Source organism: Mastigoproctus giganteus, chromosome 10 (genome assembly GCF_048544385.1).
Source record: "Mastigoproctus giganteus isolate SK-2022 chromosome 10, ASM4854438v1, whole genome shotgun sequence".
Taxonomy (NCBI): domain Eukaryota; kingdom Metazoa; phylum Arthropoda; class Arachnida; order Uropygi; family Thelyphonidae; genus Mastigoproctus; species Mastigoproctus giganteus.
The window spans coordinates 151323779-151346449 of record NC_143584.1 but is presented as its reverse complement, the minus strand read 5'-3'; the positions used below and the strand labels follow the sequence as shown (position 1 = coordinate 151346449).

Here is a 22671-nt window from a genome sequence, read left to right as displayed (position 1 = left end):
TTTATGCTGAAAAGCATGTGGGAAGGCATAAACTTAGCTGACCAATTAGAATCTTATTTTTTGAATGCAGATCCTTGGACTGAAAGGAGAACTGAAAGGAATTCATACTTCAGATATAGAACATTTTATTCAAGAGCTTATGTGCAGTGTTATATTATGTTATTTTGTTGGTGTCTGACAAATAATTACCTATTTTTATTTTGGAACAGTTTGTTCTTTGACTTTGAGTTCATTTGACTGTCATCTAACATTGAACAGTTTTTCATTGACAGATCAGATTTGATTATATCAGCTCATGCCGACTGGGCTAGCCGGGTGGGTAAAGTGCCTGCCTGGCAACCCAAAGGTCACGGGTTCGAATCCCGCTTCGGGCTTGAATCAAAGTACTGCCAAAACCTTGAGAGGTGCATTATGGCCACAGAAGCCGATGCGCCAACGACTACCAAAAAAAAAAAAAAAAAAATATATATATATATACAAGGTGTTTCAGTTAAACGTTTCAGAACTTCTAAGAGGGGTAGGGTACATCCTGACAACTCGAAATCATATAGCAATGTGGGGTCGGAAATGCTTTCCTGAAGCGGTGTTGTACACAGAAGCACCATAAAGAAAAGAGACCATAAGTGAGAAATCGTTTTAATAATACATGAAAAGAAGCAAAAGGTACATGGATTAAAGTAAGTGTTCGAAGTTTCTTCCACGGGCTACAATGCACGCCTCACATCTCCGACGCATGGACATCCGAACATTCTGGAATACTCCAGGCAGCGTGTCCAGACACAGCAACCGGAGGATTATGCACCTTGTATTGGTTTCGCACAGTGGTACCTTGGAAAATGTGCTACAAATCCCCTTTTTCCTGCTGAAGTGTTGTTTTCCGATGAGGCATCCTTCACAAGGGAAGGAATTTTCAACACGCATAACGACCATATCTGGGCGGTCGAGAACCCGCATGCAATACGACGTCGTGCAGCACAGATTCGATTTTCGGTCAATGTATGGGCCGGTATTATGGGAGATCACCTCATCGGACCTTACCTGTTACCGTGTCGTCTAACCGGACCTATCTACTTGATCTTTCTGCAGCAAGTATTGCCACAACTTTTGAGAGATGAACAGATTTCTGCATCGACGCAACAGACAATGTGGTTCCAACACGATGGAGCCCCTGCCCATTATAGCGGAGATGTTCGTAACTACCTGGATGTCACATTTGGTCAACAGTGGATCGGATGTGGTGGTCCCGTGCGTTGGCCTGCTCGATCACCCGACCTGTCATGTCTTGATTTTTATTTCTGGGGTCATATGAAATCGCTAGTTTATGACACCCCTGTTGACAATGCTGAGGAGCTGGTTGCAAGAATCGCAGTAGCTGCCGAAGAAATTCGAAATTCGCCTGGAGTATTCCAGAATGTTCGGATGTCCATGCGTCGGAGATGTGAGGCGTGCATTGTAGCCCGCGGAAGAAACTTCGAACACTTACTTTAATCCATGTACCTTTTGCTTCTTTTCATGTATTATTAAAATGATTTCTCACTTACGGTCTCTTTTCTTTATGGTGCTTCTGTGTACAACACCACTTCAGGAAAGCATTTCCGACCCCACATTGCTATATGATTTCGAGTTGTCAGGATGTACCCTACCCCTCTTAGAAGTTCTGAAACGTTTAACTGAAACACCCTGTATATATATCAGCTCATGAATTGCGACACCTCTGCAAATGATTCAGAATTTTTCATTGAGCCTTTGAATGGGCTTTTTGAACAGTTGTTAGGTCAATCTTGTATAAAGAATTCACTGTTAGATCTTAGATCCTTCCTCCACCACTTTAGTTGCCTTCCAGAAAAATGGTTGCCCAATCATATGGTTTTCCATTATTTCCCTTATTCAATGGCTGGCGACAACTTCAAGCATATGATAATGAAGTTGTAGTGATGCCTTACCAATAGTTGGGTGTGTGTGGGGGGGGGCTTGTGGTATTTGACTTTAGACTTTGATGACAGATTCCTGACTTTGTATCCTTCTGTAGTTTTTATGTGCCCCTGTATCTTAAGTTGGCTATTTTTTTTTTTACCTGAAAAACAACAAAATAATTACTTCCTCTAATATAGAGCACTGTTTTTGTCTGACAAGAGAATGTTGTTGAATAGATTGGGTAATCTCCATACTCATGAAAATGTGTTCAGAATGAGCTATATGTTTATCATAGTCTTCTTGGACATAATGAGGTTTCCATGCTCATCCTACTGTGTAATATGGTTTCTTTTTTTTAACATAGTGTCATCTGTGTAGTGTGTCGTTTCATTGTCATATGGATTTTCTTGAAATGCTCGCGAACATGGTTTAAGCAGCTACAGCATTCTTCTATTCATGATGTTGGAGGCCACTGCCCAAATTTTTTCCTACCTTTTGGTCATTGACTTTGCTTGAAAATTCTTAAGTATTTTGAGGTGCAGTACCTGGTATTGCATACATTCTGTACCTAGCTTCTTTACTATCTTTGGACTTTGATTGATGTCTAAATGCTATATTTCGTATCATGCTGCAAAGAAAAATATTTCGTATCATGCTGCCTTGGAGAAAACAAAGCATATGATTCATCTTGTTTAAGATGACCTTTCTTTACCTGACAAAAACATGGCAATTAATTAGTTTTACATCATTGGCGGTACTGTTTATATACGAGTTGCTTCAGGAGTTATTAGACGCCTCCGTAGCCAGGTGGGAAGGAACAGCAGCGCGTAGCACACGCTTCTTGATTAGACCAGGGTTCGAGCCCGTCACCACCAAATACGGAGGATGCGGAAAGGTTAGGGAATGACTACCGCATATTCCCGGAGCAATATGGCCTTAGTTGCTAATGCTCCTAAAAACCAAACAACAACATCAGGAGTTATCATAACAAAAATAGTAAGTTATCAGATATCCTTATCATTAAATTGAGTATTCAAGAGATTTTCATTTTCCCCTATCAGTTACTGATTTGCTATTTTATTTTATTTTTACTTTTATTTTTTATTTTTATAAAAAATTTCTAAATTTTAAATTCTAATTGTTTAACTTCAGCACCTTCTAACAGACATGCTGCGCCTATTTGGTAACAAGCAAGAACAACATGTATTAAAAGTGTGGGGTCTTGTTGTAACTATTTTAGGAAAGGTAAGTTAGGAATTTGTTTAGTATATTTGTGTGTGATTGGCTGATTAAAAATAGTTGTTTTTTTTTAAAAGTAATTATAGTTACTGCTAAATTTTAAAATAATATATCGTTATTGAAATTCAAGACTGATGTTCAGCCTGCTTAATGGCAAGATACAAGGGTTAAAAGAAAATACCTGAAACATCATAGTGGTGTGTTAGAAACCCAAACATGATGATAAAGTAAATCACAGTAACTCGAGCAGAAAGTGCCAAGCTGTGTAAATTGTATATATCTATAATGCTGGCAGTTCATAGCATTGTTTTGTACACAGTTTTAACAACCCAAGGAAAATCAAGTTTGTGGTTGAAACTTGTTTTGAAGTGATTCAAACTATGAGATGTAATATAAGAACCCCAGGGGCTCACATCTGGTGAGTTATGGGCTTGACACACCCAGGGTCCTGAGATAGATGATAGATATCATCATTCTTCTCTTTCGTGGTAATTCCCTTCTATTCTCTCTCTCTCTCTCTCTCTCTCTCTCTCTCTCTCTCTCTCTCTCTCTCTCTCTCTCTCTCAGGGTAACTCAGAATTTTTTTTTTTTTTTTTTTTTGGCTGGTGTAGCAAAAGCCTCGGGCTTCCTTGCACCACATGGCTAATTATAATAATAATAAGAGTGATTATTATAAGTGAGTCAGCAATGATTAAGATCACAGTCCAGAGACATTTAGATAGAAATAGCATCCAAAAGACCACAACATGGTTTGTCATGGCAAAATCATGTTTTACTAACTTGGTAAGCTATTCTGCCACAGTTACTCATGAGCTGGATGTAGGGAACAATTGCAACATATTTTGGATTTTAACAGGCATTTGACTCGCTCGCTAATGAGAGGTTACTGCATAAGCTGAAATGTATTGGGATTACTAAAAAGATTCTAAGATTGATTGCAGGCTGGCTGCAGGGAAGGAGGCAGAAGACTATGATTAATAAATATTCTTCAGATTGGTGTAATATCAGAAGTGAGGCCCCAATGATTAGTTCTTGGACCATTGTTGTTACTGATTTTCATAAGCAACATTGAAAAAGGGAATAAAGGGCATAATGTTAAAATTTACAGATGTGTAAATATTGGGAGAGTTGTTAATGATCAGGGCAAAGAAGTGCTCCTTTAGGAAGACTTGAACAGGCATCAAGAATGGTTAGAAGTGGCAGCTATGTTTTTTAATGCAGCAAAATGCAAGGTCTTGTAATGGGGAATACAATCCCCAAAATGCTTATATATTGGTGGTGAGGGTGAATTATTTATTTAATTTAATTTAATTTTTTTTATGAAACCCCCAAACACGAGAGGTATTAGAACCTATAGTACTTAGTACCATGCATGGGCTGAAGGTTGAGAAGATGAAAGAAGATACTTGTTGACATTAGACTTGAATTTTGTAGATTGTAATTTTCAGAAAATTTGTATGAAGTTCCGAAGGTTGTTACAAAAAATGGAAGTTGAATGAATAAATGAGGAAGAAGAAAAGTTGGTTCTGTGAGTTTGAAGTTGGACAGTAAAAGGATGTTGACTGGTTGTGGCACATGCTCAGACTGCTTTGGAAGAGAGAGTGTGAATTATAGAATCCAATTCAGAAGAACAGTGCCCATGGAAGTATCTATAGAAAAGGCATGCTGCAGAAACAGAATGTCTGTGAGAGTGGAGAGACTCTTAGAGATAAGTCATTAATTAACTTAACTGCCCTCTTCTGAAAGTAAGCTAAAAACCTGAGAAAGGTTTTGGGGGCACTGCCACAGATGTGGGATCAATATTCTGTAGTAGGGCAGATTTGTGATTTTTACAGAGTGAACAGCTGTTTGGAAGAAAAGAATGCTGAGAGCGAAAGAGAAAACCCAGTTTTTTAGATGCAGAGGAAGCAATATTTGTAAAATGCTTATGTCAAGAGAGATTAGAAGTTGGGGTAATCCCAACAGAGATATATCACCTTGCCTAGAAATCAGTGTCATTGAAGATAAGCATAAGAGCAGAAGAATTTTTTTGTGAGATATAGGACAGGACTGAATTTTAGAAGGACTGAAATCAACTAAGTTAAATTTGCTACAGAATTACCGGGAGAACAACATTTAAGGAATTGGTAGTAGATATTCGAGAAGTTGAAATTGTTTGTGCAGGGTTTCTCAAACTGGAAGGTGGAATGCAATGTGCTGTCATCAGCAAAACTATGAATAGGATTTACAGTCAGTGGAAGAAGGTTATTAATATACAAGAGGAAAAGAGTGGGAGAAAGAACTGAAGTTTGGGGAACACCATCATTAGTGGAGAAGTTAGAAGACAGAGCTATCTACCCTCACCAGTAGTGAGCAGTCATCGGGGAAAACTAGATACCCAATTACAAATAACAGTTGGTAAACCATAAGATGGAAGCTTATTTGAAGACCTTTATGCCAAACATGATTAAAAGCCTCTGAAATGTGAAGAACAACTGCTTGAGTTTCACCAAACTTTTCCATAGGTGAGTAACATAAGCGAGAATATCACCAGTGGATCGACACTGACTGAATCTATACTGGTAATTTGATCAGATGGATGGTTTCTAGATAGTTTAAGGATTGGTAGTTAATTGATTTCTCTATTTTTTTCGAAAGAGTAGAAGTAAATGCAATGTGATGATAATAGGATGGGCGGGATTTGTCACCCTTTTTAGGAACTGACTGGATGTGAGCAAATTTCCAAGCAGAAGGGAAAACATTGGTGGAATAAGAAAGTGAAAAAAGGGCAACACAGAACAGGAATAAGTTCAAGAGCACAGGTTTTGAGAACTAGTGGATCAGGACCTGGAGCTTTTGTAGCATCAAGATTGTTCCAAATCCTTCTGACATCCTTTTGATGGAACCATACAAGGGGCATTGAATGCAGTGTATTGGGAATGGTGGGAGGTAGTTTACCAAGATCATCAATACACAAGCTGGAAGAAGAGTAGGATGCTAGCAGGTCAGCTTTATATTTGGCTGAAGTGGCAATAGAACCATGTTGTTTTGACAGAGGTGCAAACAGAGAGATGGGCAAAAGTTGCAGCCAATAGCTTTGGCAAGAGACCAGAATGCTTGACTACTAATCTAATTTTGACTGATTAATAACTGCATTACAATTGTTTCGAGCTTTAGGAGACTTGGATACAAGCCAGTTGTGATATGGAACTTTCTTATCTTGAACAGCCTTAGAACATTTATTGGAAAACTAAGGATTAGATAAAGGATGAGATTTTAAGGTGAGTGTGGAATAAAGGATTTCACACATACAAGAATAATTTCATTGACACGATCTGAGCAAATGTTGACATCAGAAGATTTGAAATAGTAATCCGACCAAGGAAAAAAAGAAAAGAAATCTCTCAGATCATCTCATTTTGCAATCTTGTAATGCCAAACAACACGAGTTTGAGAATGGCCATGAGAGAAAGGCTCCATTTGAGTAGAGACCATCACTAAGTTGTGTTTGAGGTGCCTAGAGGACCACTCACCCAACTGAGTACTTAGAAGGGTTGTTTGCGAGAAAAAGATCAAGTGTGTTGATGTTTATCTTTGGCTGCGTGGTTAGGATTATCTGATGTTCTGGTAGGTAAATGAACAATCTGTGCGAGGTCATTAGTAATTGCAAAATAACTAATTACTAATACTTACTAATACTAACACTAGGTGGTAGATGACACTCATTAACCGGTGCAATACCACCACTTTGCTTATTGGAGGCTTGAAGTGGTGAAATCCATATGTTTAGTCTCTAGAGCAAAGTTTTTGGCATTCCCTCCCTTCCCATCTCCTTCAACCCATTAATAGTACCAAGTACTATATGTTTTGATATCTTTCATGTTTGGGGTTTTCATTTAAAAAAAAAAAAAAAAAAAAAAAAAGGCCGACCGGGCTAGCCGGGTGGGTAAAGTGCCTGCCTGGCAACCCAAAGGTCGCGGGTTCGATTCCCACCTCGGGCTTGGATCAAAGTACTGCAAAAAAACCTTGGGAGGTGCATTATGGCCACAGAAGCCTATGCGCCAATAACTACAAAAAAAAAAAAAAAAAAAATTTAAAAAAAAAGAAGAAAAAGAATGGCTGATGCACTGTTATAATCCTTGTATATGTCACCCTTTGTGTGTATATTTTTTATATGTAGGTTGTTTCAAAATTGCATGGAGCAAATATAGGAGTATATTCTACTGCTGAAATAAGAAAAAGTTCCCATAAATATATGTCTCAAAAGTCTTTATTTCTAAGATATTAAATGATAATCATAAATTACAAAACATAAAAAGAATCTGAAGTTAATCTGTAAAAAGAAAACATCTAAAGCAGCTGTTCAAAGTGACCTCCGTTTTGTTCAATGTAGTATTCAGCATGCCAAATCCACAATTCCCTGGCACCTCTTACATTTCAGGGCTATTCTTAATGGCTTCAGCAGCTTCCAAAATGTGATTTCTCACTTCCTCTTTCATGGCGATATCTGTAAATAAACCATGGATTTCATGTGACCATACAAAGTAATCTAAGGAGGTTTTGAGGTTGGGTGGCCATTATATAGGTTCATTCTGGCCAATCCTTCGGTTATTGTATTCCATATTTTAAAAAGCAAACATCACAGAAAAATTGGCTGGTGCATTTTTGTACAAACCACATCCTCTGCTGATTTTTATGGGTTTTGTCTTCCAGTCCAATTGTTTCCACAGTAAATTTAGCTATGCTATTCTTTAAAAGTCCATCTGGTAAAAAATAATGACGGATATGATTATTTCCAAGAATATCATACCAAAAACACAAAAAAAAAAAAAAAAAGGTATATTGATAATGAGTACTTATGGGGGCTATTCAGTTGCTTTTGGCCTTGGTGTAAATGATTAAAAGTTGAATTCCATTTCTTGTAAAACATGATTCCCAAATACATTACAAAATGATCCCCCGACAAAAATTTTTGCACTTATTCATATCTTGTTGGAACAATTTTTGTACAGTTGTACCATTACGAAAATTTTATTTTGTTTCTCAGAGCAAACTAAACTAGAATTACAATTAATAAGCTTTCGGCTGGGAGGCAGCCTTCTTCAGATTGAATACATGAATGGCAGTTGGAATAGAGATGTGCACTGCCAGGATGGTGCGTGAGGCGTGTGGTTAATTGTTTGTTGATGTTTGTGGCTGTGACATATGGTGGTGACGTGGCCAGCATTTGTCTATGGATAGAATTACTGCCTCTGTGATGGGGTTAACTTGGCAACCACTGTTCCTGTTCAAAGAGGCATCCGAGCATTTTATATTTAATGATTCCAACCAGGTGCGCTTTAGGTAATGGTGGGACCTGTCCACAACCAGGTGATCTCTTTGCGTCACCAGAGTCAAAGTAGACCTTATGAAGTGTGGCTATCCCATCGACGTCCTTGACAGGTGTGATCTACAGGCACGCGACGTGACGACCAACAGCAACGCCAACAGTGACGAGTCATCCACGAGGGCATTTATCCCATACTACCCCAACCTGTCACAACAGATCGGTAGAATCCTAAAATCATATGGGATAAAATGCATCCAACTCCCAGGCAAGAAACTGCGTTCTCTTATCTCCAACGTAAAAACACCCGTCCCCACTCTTCTACAGAGCGGTTTGGTCTATTGCATCTCTTGCCGTGACTGCACCAGCTGCTACTTTGGAGAGACTGGACGTCGACTCGAGAAATGTCTCTCAGAACATAAAAGGGCGATCAGTTTGGCAGATGTAGAACACTCAGCTATCGCCGAGCATGTCTGGACAACCCGCCACGACATCGACCCACACCGCGATGTCGTGGTTGTGGACAGGTCCCACCATTACCTAAAGTGCACCTGGTTGGAATCGTTAAATATAAAATGCTCGGATGCCCTTTGAACAGGAACAGTGGTTGCCAAGTTAACCCCATCACAGAGGCAGTAATTCTATCCATAGACAAATGCTGGCCACGTCACCACCATATGTCACAGCCACAAACATCAACAAACAATTAACCACACGCCTCACGCACCATCCTGGCAGTGCACATCTCTATTCCAACTGCCATTCATGTATTCAATCTGAAGAAGGCTGCCTCCCAGCCGAAAGCTAAATAAAATTTTCGTAATGTAATTTCGTAATTCATTATGAAAATAAAATTTTCGTAATGAATCCAGAGCACGTAGGCCTTTTTTACTATAGTTGTACCATGGAATGGATACAATTGCTCTTCATGTAATGCCCTCCAATATGCTTGCAGATGAGATATTTACAATTACACAACCTGACAACCTTCTGGGACTCATTTGGGGGATACTTGTATAGCACGAGATATTTGCTCTTTGACATTTGCAGTTTGTTGAAACCTCCCTCAATTAGTATTTACTTGGAATAGTGTCAGCATACTTCTTTCATTAAGTTGTCTCTCTGTGGCAGCTGTGTTTTATGATTTGGAACTTAAGAAGTTGGAAATTTTTCAGCATATCTCTGAGAAGCATTATGGAATTTTTATGAACCTTATTGTAAATTAAATTGAGATCAATTAATCTGCTTACTTGGAAAAAGTAAACAGATTTGTGACATCCCCATGATATCATTTTAATGAATGCCTTACTATGAACAATGGCACAGTTGTTCTGGAACCTGAAACTCAAGTAACAGAAATATTGACACTGCTAGTTTGTACTCTGCCACACTCATCATCATCAGCCATTTTCAATCCACTGTGGGATGAAGGCCTCTCCAGCAACTTTCCAGTTCTTTCTGTTTTGGACAATGGCCATCCATTTACTGCCCACAAACTCTTGAATTTCATCTGTCCATCTCTATTATTGTCTTCCGGGTTTTCTTTTAGCTTTTTTTTCAGTACCATTCTGTTGTTTTCATAGTCCATCTGTCATCATGTCTTCGAGCTATGGGTCCTGCCCAACTCCATTTCAATTTTTTAGTTTTGATAAGAATGTCCTTTACTTGAGTTTGCTGCCTAATCCATATGTTTCCTTTCTTATCCAACAGCCTTAATATAATTCATTCCATTCTTTGCTGTGTAGGTTTCAGCTTCTCTTCCATTTGTTTGGTACCTGGTTTTGGTGCATTATAGCCTTGGTTGCTAATGCGCCAATAAAATCCAAACCAACCAACCAATTCATTCGTTTGGTGAGTGCCCAAGTTTCACTTCCATAAGTGATGGTGGGAAGTATATGTTGGTTCATTATTTTATATTTCAGACAAATTGGGATATTGCTCCTCAGTATGTGACTGTATTTCCTGAATGCTATCCATCCGAAATTTATTCTTCTCTTGACTTCCAGCCATTTATCATTATTACAACTAATGACTTGTCCAAGATAAGTTTATGAATTCACTTTTTCAATGATTATAACCCTTTCTATGACATACTTGTTCTTCATTACTTTTGTTTTAACTATATTCATCTTTAGTCCGAATTCCTTATTAACTCTGCATAACTGATTAAGATTTTCCTCTCGTTCTTTGGGATTGTGACTTACGATCACAATGTTATCTGCAAATTGTAAATGGATTAGGTACTCTCCATTCGCATTGATTCCTTTCTGTGACCAGTTGAATCTTCTGAAAGCTTCTTCTAGGGCAGCAGTAAACAACTTCGGAGATATTGTGTCTCTTTGTAGAACTTTTTTCTCAATTTTAAATTTGCTACTGTCTTTGTCTAGTCTAATAAAGGAGGTAGCATTCTCATATCTTTTCTTCAAAATCATAATGTATGGGTTGTCTGTGCCTTGTCTTTCCAGTGCTCGAAACATTGCCTTATGCTGTATACAGTCAAATTCCTTTTCATAATGTACAAATGCCAGGCATAATGGTGTTTTATATTCATTTGCTTTCTCCATTAGCTGTGATATTATGTGAAGGTGATCCATAGTTCAGAATCCTGTCCTAAAGCCAGCTTGTTCTTTCGGTTGATTTTCATTAAGTATTCTTTCTAAACTGTTAGTAATGACCCTTGTGAACAACTTGTAGATGTGGGAAAACAAGCTAATTGGGCTATAATTTCCAATTTCTGATTTATCTACTTTCTCATGCACCAAAATTAAGATTGCATTATTCCACTCTTTAGGTATCACACCTTTCCTAATGTATTTTGTGAAGAGTCTTGCCCGTTTCTGTATCCTGTCTCTTCCTCGTAATTTTAACAACTCTACAGTAATTTCATCTTTTCCTGAGTCTTTTTGATTCTTCATTTTCTTCAATGCCTGTTCTACCTCATCCTTCCTGATTAGTAGTAGTGGCATGTGATGCAAGAAAGCAAGTGTATGAGCTTATGCAGCATCAGCCAAAAAAAAAAAAAAAAAAAATCACACCATTCCCTCCAAATGCCTGTCCAGTTCCTCCTTAAATTTATTTAACCTATCAACTTCCACAACGACAGATGGAACTTTGTTCCAGCAATTAACCACCCTCTGGCTAAAGGAAATTTCCGCACATCTATTCTACCTCTGTCTTTTCTTAATTTGAATTTATGTCCCCTTAGGTTCGTAATCTGAAAAAGTGGAAGGATCCCATCAGAATTCAGCGTGCTCAATCCATTCATGGCCTTATACACCTCAATCAGATTACCGCGCAGGTGCCTAGTCTCCAGCTGCTGCAATTTTCAGAACTTAAGCCTCTCTTGGTAAGAGGATCCCTTCATTCCTCTCACCAATCTTGTTGCCCTTCTCTGTACACGCTCAAGCAAATCTACATCCTTCCTAAAATGAGGCCTCCAGACCTCTACACAGTACTCAAGGCGTGGCATTACCATTGCTTTATACAGAGGGACAATCACCTCCTTTTCCCTGCTAGCAAAATTCCTATATATCATTGACAAAACCCCGTGACCTGCCCTGGTAGCATTTCTCAGAAAACTTCATATCTGACTGCACAATTACTCCCAGGTCTTTTTCATTTTCTACCATCTTAAGTGTAGTACCACACAGTTGGTATGTTTCTCTGGGGTTACATCTACCCATATGCAGTACTTTGCATTTGTCAAGGTTAAACTTCAGTTGCCACTTCTTAGTCCATCTGCCCAAATTATCTAGATCCTGTTGCAGTAGTACACTGCCATTACTGTCATTAACAACCCTGCCAACTTTCGTATCATCTGCAAACTTCGACACTAAGCCTGATATACCTTCATCAATATCATTGATAAATATACAAAACAACAGAGGATCCAACACGGAACCCTGTGGGACTCCACTAATAACATTAGTCCACGAAGGGCACCACCCATTAATTACCACCCTCTGTCTTCTCCCACTCAACCATCCTTTTATCCATTGTTGCAACTTACCCTTAATACCATTCTGCTCCAATTTGTACAATAGTCTTCCATGCGCATCAATGTCAAAAGCTTTCCTGAAATCCAAATATATGATATCATAATATTTTTTGCATCCAGTTCCTTTGTAACCACATCATATCCTATAAAATTTGTCAGACAAGACTTTCCCTTAACAAACCCATGCTGTGTCTGAATTATTGCTGCAGTCTTGTCTAGATGATCCTGCAATGCATCTTTAACCAGTGACTCCATTATTTTACCCGGAACAGAAGTTAAACTAACTGGTCTGTAATTACTCATGTCACCCTTCTGGAGGCCCCTTTGTGTATTGGGGATACATTTGCACATCTCCAGTCCGTGGGGACCTCCCCTGAGTCCAAGGATGCTCTCATAATCATGGCTAAGGATTTGCTTCGTTGCTTTGCCGCCTCCTTTAATATAACTGGATAGATCCCATCCACCCCAGGTGCTTTTCTTATGTTTAACTTCAACAATTTCTCCTCCACTTTGCTCTCAGTTATTACAAAATCATTAAGCACCCTGCTACAATTTGATAACTTTCTGCCATTTTCAAACCTTAATAACTCCTCGTGTGTGAATGTAGATGCAAAATACTCATTCAGTTTGTTTGCTATCTGAGCAGGACCATCAACAGTTCATCAATATCAAGTGGACCAATCAGATTCATCCCCTTTTAGTTTATATAAGTAAAGAAATCCTTACTGTTTTTCTTAGCATCTTTTGCCAAAGATTTCTTGTAATCTGTCTTCGCCTGCCTAACCTCCTTTGTGATCTGATTACAGACTAGCTTATACATTCAGTTTGTTTGCTATCTGAGCAGGATCATCAACAGTTCATCGATATCAAGTGGACCAATCAGATTCATCCCCTTCCTTTTAGTTTATATAAGTAAAGAAATCCTTACTGTTTTTCTGAGCATCTTTTGCCAAAGATTTCTTGTAATCTGCCTTCGCCTGCCTAACCTCCTTTGTGATCTGATTACAGACTAGCTTATATCTGCCATAGGCTTCTGAGTCGCTTGATAATTTATATGCATTCCACATGCATTTTTCTTCTCTGTCACGAGTCTCATTAGTTCATTTGATTACCATTTAGGCCTAAACCTTGAACAGTATTTCTTAATAGGTATGAAACTTTTAGTAGCATCCACGATTAATTCCTTGAATGCTTTCCACTTAGAATTTACTGTTGGTAATATCATCAGTTTGTACAGAATTTAAAAACTGTCTGAAACCACTGTACTCACCTTTACAGAAGCAAAAATCCTTTCCTTTACCCATGATGGTAATTATATCTTTAAGTAAATCCACATCAGTACACTGTGATCACTGCCACTTAGTGGTTCCTTTATCTGCAAATTCTTAATACAAGAATGATCACTGCCGATAACCAGATCAAGAGTAATTACCCTCTCTGGTTGCCTCTCGAACATGCTGCTGCAGAAAACAATCATCCAATAAATCCACAAAAGTGATACTAGTGTGTGAGTGACCAACCCACAAGTTCCAGTCAATATCTGGGAAGTTAAAATCCCCCATTATAAGACATTCTGATGTACTAGCCCACTCTTTCTCTGTACGCATTTGAATCATTAGGCCTATAACACACTCCTACTCTTATTTTTGCTTTCGCAGTGCTTATGTCACACCGAACTGACTGAACAGTGCACTGTTCATCTATATCAACTGAATGCACTTCTTTTGATTTTATGTTTTTCTTAATTAACAGCATAACACACCTCCTCCCTCCCTATCCTTTCTGTACACATTGTACTCCCCAAATTCCAGTTCTGCATTCCTTATATCTGTGTGACACCACATCTCTGCTATCCCAACAATATCCGCCTTTGATGTCTTGAGCAACACTTCAAATTCTTCAAATTTATTTACTATACTTCTAGCATTGGTATACATGCAAGTATACATGTACCCATCCCTGCTATTAATTACCCTAACACATCCCATATACCCATCTGTTTCACGATGACTGCCATCAGTCCCTGAAACCCCCAGCACCCTTCGCTCCAGGTCGCTACTTATTCTAATAGAAGTTGTGCAAGAATCACCTCTGCCTGTGGCTACTTTTAACCTTTTAGTCTGTGAATCCCCCCCAAGCTAGCAGTTTTCTGACCCACCTAACACTGCCTCGATAGCATCAACAAATATTCTTGCACCCTTTCTATTTATGTGTATCCCCTCCCTGTTGAAGCAGTCTCTCCTGTTAACAAGCACAGACCACGCAGAAAAAAATTCTACCCCTTGATCCTTGCACATTCCCTCTAGGGCCGAATTGATTGACAAGGCCCTCATCATATACTCCCTCCTATCGTGTCTGGGCAGAATTGCAGACACTTTCAAATTTAACCCTAATTCACAACTTTTTTGCAACATTGACCTGTACTTGTTAAGTAAATCTGCAGATCTCCTACTCTTAATGTCATTGGTGCCAACGTGTACAACAGTATCACCTTTTGTGTCCTTAAAAGATGGTATATACTTTACAACATCAACTTTTGCCCCTGACAGACATACCCTGGTCCTGTTCTATCTATCCTTCTATTAGGTAGAACTCTTCCCACATTAGTTACCCACAACTGAGTACCTGGTGTGATTGGTGCCAGTCATTTTTTTCACTTAAATTTGAACATAAAAACACGTTTTGCCATTTTACATGGGTTTGTAATGTATTGGTTACTGTTTAGCATCTTGGAAAAGACTTTTGAGATTTGTTTATGGAAACATGTCTCAAAAGACATGTCTTTGTTTTTTTATTATTTTTAGCTATAGAATATGGTCCTACACTTATTCCATGCAATTTTGAAACACCCTCTATAATAAATAAATAAAAAAATATAGAATCTAGATTTTACCTCAAACAATTCAAAGGTACTGTTTTTAAAATTTTTGCTAGAAAAAGAAATTTGTTTCATTACATTAATATGAAAGCCGACTAGGCATCAAATATTGCTTAGGATTTGAAAGAAATGTGTGAAATTTAAATCCTGGAATGGAAAATGCAGGTTTTTTTTTTTTTTTTTTTTGCTATAATGTTCTTTTCTTAGTGTAAATTTGTGTATTTTTTTAAGGCTCTGCATAAAGGAACATCTCTAATTAATAGTCTTTTAGAAGTGGTAGAAAAAGCTTTCAAATCACCTGATGTAGAAATTCATGTTGCTGCTTTTGCCGCTTGGCAGTGCCTTATCAATAACTTTGGCAGTAATTTAGGTAAGAATTATTTTTGTTTTCATTTATTCAGTTATAATAAGGAAATCTCTCTCTCGTTTTTTTTTTTAGATGTAGCTTTTTTTTACTGGCCATATACACCTTTTTTTTTTACTCTTAATGCTCTTTGCCTTCTGCATGCATACTAATATTCACAATGTTAACAAAATATATGCTCAAATACTTTCTCCATAATGGAAAACATTGCCTAAAATTAGCTGTTTAAAATTAACATATTTAATTATGGGCAGAGTTTTCCATGATGGAGAAAACATTTGTGTGTATTCTGTTATTTTCATCTGAGGAACAGTGAGATTTTCTGTTAAAGCTGAATTAGTAAATTAATAAGAGGAGTTTACCTCAATATAGTACGTGGAACACTTCCGTATGATACCCTCCAGAAATTAAAACGGAAAAAACGAAAAAATCGACAACTTACCGGTACATTAAAGTAAAATATAAATAATTAAATAATCAATTTAACACAATTCAAAATCAATTCAAAACAATTAAAATTCAAAGTAACGCAATTAAAAGAATCTAACAAAAAAATTCAAAACGATTTTCCTTCCTGAAGCTGACAATGCTTTTCGACCGACTGTCGTGATCACAGGAATGAAAATTACCGAATCAGGCTAAACCTGCAACTTAAATAGTGATTATATGTCTTCGCGCATGCGCGTAAAGGTCCACGCATCGGAGATCAAATATGGCCGCCGAACATTAACAGAATTCTCGTGTAATTTAATTTCAACAGTTTCTGCAATTAATAGTCGCGTATAATTACGTTGAACGTTAAGTATTTTGGCCTCGTTAAATAAAAATGTTTTTCGTTAATGGCATGAAAGGCTAATTCTGACGCTGCTGAACGAGAAGCACGAACTGAGGCTTCGTGTTGATTTACACGAATATTAAGAGAAAACCGCGTCGAACCCTGGTAAGACGAGTCGCAATCACCGCAAGAAATGTTGTATACTAGATCATTAATTTGTGTTGCGAACGCGGAAAGAACCGAGCGATTGTTCAGTATAGTGTGTAACATCCGTATAGGCCTAGCTATAATTTTAAATTCGGTATCTTTAAAGAATCTGTTAAGTTGTTTGTGCCACTGTTCAACATATGGGACAGAAATAAAGTATTTTTTGATATTACTATTGTTGATTGGTGTAGTATTTTTTATCGTATCCTTAGCTTGTACCCTAATTCGATTTATTGTGTTAATGGGATAACCCCTGTTCAAGAATCTGCTAGTTAATATTTGTATTTCTGAGTCCAAAGCAGAATCCGTCGTTGAATATTTATAGGCATTTAGAAATTGATTAAAGATAATCGATCTTTTGTAGGTGAACGGGTGGTAGCTATTATAATGAAGAAGCATACCGGTGTTTGTGGGTTTTCGATAGATGCTAAATTGTATTTTGTTCGAGTCACGGGTAAGCGTGAAATTTAGAAAGTTTAATGACTTAGTATCCGTATCTTCCCTTTCCAATGTAAATTTGAGTCTAGAATGAATATTATTAAACGAATGTAAAATGTCTTGGATAGTACTACTATCAGTAATAACTAGAACATCGTCTAAATACCTCCCATAGTATGTGATACGGGGACGAAAAGGTGTCAAATGTATCTGCTCAATCGTTGAGAGATAATCTCTGACATTAAGCCACTCAGGCTCAAACCCATTGGTAATCCAAAAATTTGTTTGTACACCTTGTCTCGAAAGGTGATGTAGTTAGCCTCAGCTAATAGTTTAATTAAGTGAAAAATTTCCTTAATGGGCAGCTTCGTATAATTAATCGGTGTCGAGTTTTTATTTAACATATCCCAAATAATATCTAATGTGTATTCAACGTTTACATTCGTATATAATGAGGTAACATCTAATGAGAATAAATTGTGATTGTCGTCGAGTCTACAGTCTTTAAGATTATTAAATAATGTATCGTAATTCTTAATCCCAAATTGTATAACCTGTCTAAAAGGTTTTATAATATTATATACCTGTGTGGCTAAGGCTGAAAATGCCGAGTTCCTGTAGGAAACAATAGGTCGAATCGGAAATCCAGGCTTGTGTAATTTTACCTGACCAAAAAGTGCAGGAATATTGTATGTTCTGGACTTCAATTCCTTCAACTGAACCATAGTAATGTAGTCATTTTTACGATATGTGGTTAACGTTTTATTGTATTGATTTACCAAATTGGTAAACAGTGCTGGGTCCACTTCACGATAAGTGGAGGTATCAGACACAACTGAATCTAACTTATTAATATAATCATGTTTATCTAGTATTACCACTGTATCTCCTTTATCTGCCCTCTGTATAATAATGTCCTTATTTTCTCGAAGTTCTCGTAAAGCTGAACTGTCATGTGTATTCAATTTAGGAAGTCGCGTTTCTTTTATGTTATTTACTACTTGGTTAACTTGTTGAATAAATACATCTTTTTGTGGAACACTACGAAGTCCAAATTCAATATCAATTACGCATTGTTTTTTTGGCAGCTTTCGAGGTGGTAAATTATAATTTAATCCTTTGGATAAAAGTGAAATCTTTTATACAAAGGATAAAAGATTTCACTTTTATCCGTGACTCGAACAAAATACAATTTAGCATCTATCGAAAACCCACAAACACCGGTATGCTTCTTCATTATAATAGCTACCACCCGTTCACCTACAAAAGATCGATTATCTTTAATCAATTTCTAAATGCCTATAAATATTCAACGACGGATTCTGCTTTGGACTCAGAAATACAAATATTAACTAGCAGATTCTTGAACAGGGGTTATCCCATTAACACAATAAATCGAATTAGGGTACAAGCTAAGGATAGGATAAAAAATACTACACCAATCAACAATAGTAATATCAAAAAATACTTTATTTCTGTCCCATATGTTGAACAGTGGCACAAACAACTTAACAGATTCTTTAAAGATACTGAATTTAAAATTATAGCTAGGCCTATACGGATGTTACACACTATACTGAACAATCGCTCGGTTCTTTCCGCGTTCGCAACACAAATTAATGATCTAGTATACAACATTTCTTGCGGTGATTGCGACTCGTCTTACCAGGGTTCGACGCGGTTTTCTCTTAATATTCGTGTAAATCAACACGAAGCCTCAGTTCGTGCTTCTCGTTCGGCAGCGTCAGAATTAGCCTTTCATGCCATTAACGAAAAACATACTTTTTTATTTAACAAGGCCAAAATACTTAACGTTCAACGTAATTATACGCGACTATTAATTGCAGAAACTGTTGAAATTAAATTACACGAGAATTCTTCAGCGGCCATATTTGATCTCCGATGCGTGGACCTTTACGCGCATGCGCGAAGACATATAATCACTATTTAAGTTGCAAGTTTAGCCTGATTCGGTAATTTTCATTCCTGTGATCACGACAGTCGGTCGAAAAGCATTGTCAGCTTCAGGAAGGAAAATCGTTTTGAATTTTTTCGTTAGATTCTTTTAATTGCGTTAATTTGAATTTTAATTGTTTTGAATTGTGTTAAATTGATTATTTAATTATTTAATTATTTATATTTTACTTTAATGTACCGGTAAGTTGTCGATTTTTTTCGTTTTTTCCGTTTTAATTTCTGGAGGGTATCATACGGAAGTGTTCCACGTACTATATTGAGGTAAACTCCTTATTAATTTACTAATATTATTATCAACGTAGAACATATTGAGTATTACAGCTCTGATTCATACTATCTAATTTATTTCCAAACTCTTATTGACTATTTCATTCACTTCCTGTCTCTCCAGTAGTATACAATCGATACACACAATTATGGGAGATTTTTTGAATGGCTTGGTACAAAATTACATTAAATCTACACTAAGGTACTCGGCCCAAAGTTACCATATTTCTTTCCTAAAATATTGCCTTCAAAACAACATCGTTCCGAAGTTTGCCAGTGTGAATTTAAATCAAAAAATTTCAGGCATAAAACAACTATCACTGGCGACGTCACGTAATATTGTTAAGCTTGCCTTAAAATCTCGATATTCGGATAAACAAAAATACCTTTCCCAGGTTAGGAAGCTTCGCGATAAATTAAAAAATTATCTACATCCGAACGATTGGTCTGTATTGAAGACCTCCATAGATTTGCGACGGGAAGCACAAGCCTCAGAAATAAAAAACAGACACGTTAATAAGTTGCAAACATTATCGAATAGTTCAAGACACGTTCATGCGAATTCTAACACATTGTCGCGAGCTTGCGACCAAGTTCACACGAGTTGGGTGACATCCCCCCCCCACAGACACATAACGTACTACCACAGAATATGTCGGCTAGTTCACGAACACCCCCTCACCCAGTATCCAACGAACCAACATATCAACAGGTTACAAATCTTTCCTCGTGTACACTATCGCAGGACCAGATTTCACTCTTATCCAAAGGATTAAATTATAATTTACCACCTCGAAAGCTGCCAAAAAAACAATGCGTAATTGATATTGAATTTGGACTTCGTAGTGTTCCACAAAAAGATGTATTTATTCAACAAGTTAACCAAGTAGTAAATAACATAAAAGAAACGCGACTTCCTAAATTGAATACACATGACAGTTCAGCTTTACGAGAACTTCGAGAAAATAAGGACATTATTATACAGAGGGCAGATAAAGGAGATACAGTGGTAATACTAGATAAACATGATTATATTAATAAGTTAGATTCAGTTGTGTCTGATACCTCCACTTATCGTGAAGTGGACCCGGCACTGTTTACCAATTTGGTAAATCAATACAATAAAACGTTAACCACATATCGTAAAAACGACTACATTACTATGGTTCAGTTGAAGGAATTGAAGTCCAGAACATACAATATTCCTGCACTTTTTGGTCAGGTAAAATTACACAAGCCTGGATTTCCGATTCGACCTATTGTTTCCTACAGGAACTCGGCATTTTCAGCCTTAGCCACACAGGTATATAATATTATAAAACCTTTTAGACAGGTTATACAATTTGGGATTAAGAATTACGATACATTATTTAATAATCTTAAAGACTGTAGACTCGGCGACAATGACAATTTATTCTCATTAGATGTTACCTCATTATATACGAATGTAAACGTTGAATACACATTAGATATTATTTGGGATATGTTAAATAAAAACTCGACACCGATTAATTATACGAAGCTGCCCATTAAGGAAATTTTTCACTTAATTAAACTATTAGCTGAGGCTAACTACATCACCTTTCGAGACAAGGTGTACAAACAAATTTTTGGATTACCAATGGGTTTGAGCCTGAGTGGCTTAATGTCAGAAATCTATCTCTCAACGATTGAGCAGATACATTTGACACCTTTTCGTCCCCGTATCACATATTATGGGAGGTATTTAGACGATGTTCTAGTTATTACTGATAGTAGTACTATCCAAGACATTTTACATTCGTTTAATAATATTCATTCTAGACTCAAATTTACATTGGAAAGGGAAGATACGGATACTAAATCATTAAACTTTCTAAATTTCACGCTTACCCGTGACTCGAACAAAATACAATTTAGCATCTATCGAAAACCCACAAACACCGGTATGCTTCTTCATTATAATAGCTACCACCCGTTCACCTACAAAAGATCGATTATCTTTAATCAATTTCTAAATGCCTGTAAATATTCAACGACGGATTCTGCTTTGGACTCAGAAATACAAATATTAACTAGCAGATTCTTGAACAGGGGTTATCCCATTAACACAATAAATCGAATTAGGGTACAAGCTAAGGATAGGATAAAAAATACTACACCAATCAACAATAGTAATATCAAAAAATACTTTATTTCTGTCCCATATGTTGAACAGTGGCACAAACAACTTAACAGATTCTTTAAAGATACTGAATTTAAAATTATAGCTAGGCCTATACGGATGTTACACACTATACTGAACAATCGCTCGGTTCTTTCCGCGTTCGCAACACAAATTAATGATCTAGTATACAACATTTCTTGCGGTGATTGCGACTCGTCTTACCAGGGTTCGACGCGGTTTTCTCTTAATATTCATGTAAATCAACACGAAGCCTCAGTTCGTGCTTCTCGTTCAGCAGCGTCAGAATTAGCCTTTCATGCCATTAATGAAAAACATACTTTTTTATTTAACGAGGCCAAAATACTTAACGTTCAACGTAATTATACGCGACTATTAATTGCAGAAACTGTTGAAATTAAATTACACGAGAATTCTGTTAATGTTCGGCGGCCATATTTGATCTCCGATGCGTGGACCTTTACGCGCATGCGCGAAGACATATAATCACTATTTAAGTTGCAGGTTTAGCCTGATTCGGTAATTTTCATTCCTGTGATCACGACAGTCGGTCGAAAAGCATTGTCAGCTTCAGGAAGGAAAATCGTTTTGAATTTTTTCGTTAGATTCTTTTAATTGCGTTAATTTGAATTTTAATTGTTTTGAATTGATTTTGAATTGTGTTAAATTGATTATTTAATTATTTAATTATTTATATTTTACTTTAATGTACCGGTAAATTGTCGATTTTTTTCGTTTTTTCCGTTTTAATTTCTGGAGGGTATCATACGGAAGTGTTCCACGTACTATATTGAGGTAAACTCCTCTTATTAATTTACTAATATTATTATCAACGTAGAACATATTGAGTATTACAGCTCTGATTCATACTATCTAGTTAAAGCTGAATATAATGCTTGCACAGAGCGAAAATGTGCGAAGAGGTGAGCATAGGCATATGAATGATATTGAATTAAGTTGAATTATGTACAGGCAGTTCACAGTTTATGCTTGTGATACACTCCTAGAAAATTGAGCATATTGCAGTTAGAGTATAATTTGAGAAAACATGTTTTTTCTATATGCTGTAAATTTTGAGATGCAATAATCTGAGGATTCAAAATAGTACATATTTTAATTTGTTTAAATATGTATTATTTATTTATT

General features: G+C 37.0%; 1 protein-coding gene across 1 annotated transcript in view; it reads left to right on the top strand.

The window, feature by feature from the left end:
- Positions 1 to 22671, top strand: part of Rif1 (Rap1 interacting factor 1) — a 276189-nt gene that overhangs the window by 97088 nt on the left and 156430 nt on the right. The window contains exons 7-8 of the mRNA XM_090383047.1: positions 3067 to 3159; positions 15565 to 15703. Coding sequence (XP_090239173.1) covers positions 3067 to 3159; positions 15565 to 15703 — 232 coding nt within the window. The remainder of the gene's footprint in view (positions 1 to 3066; positions 3160 to 15564; positions 15704 to 22671) is intronic.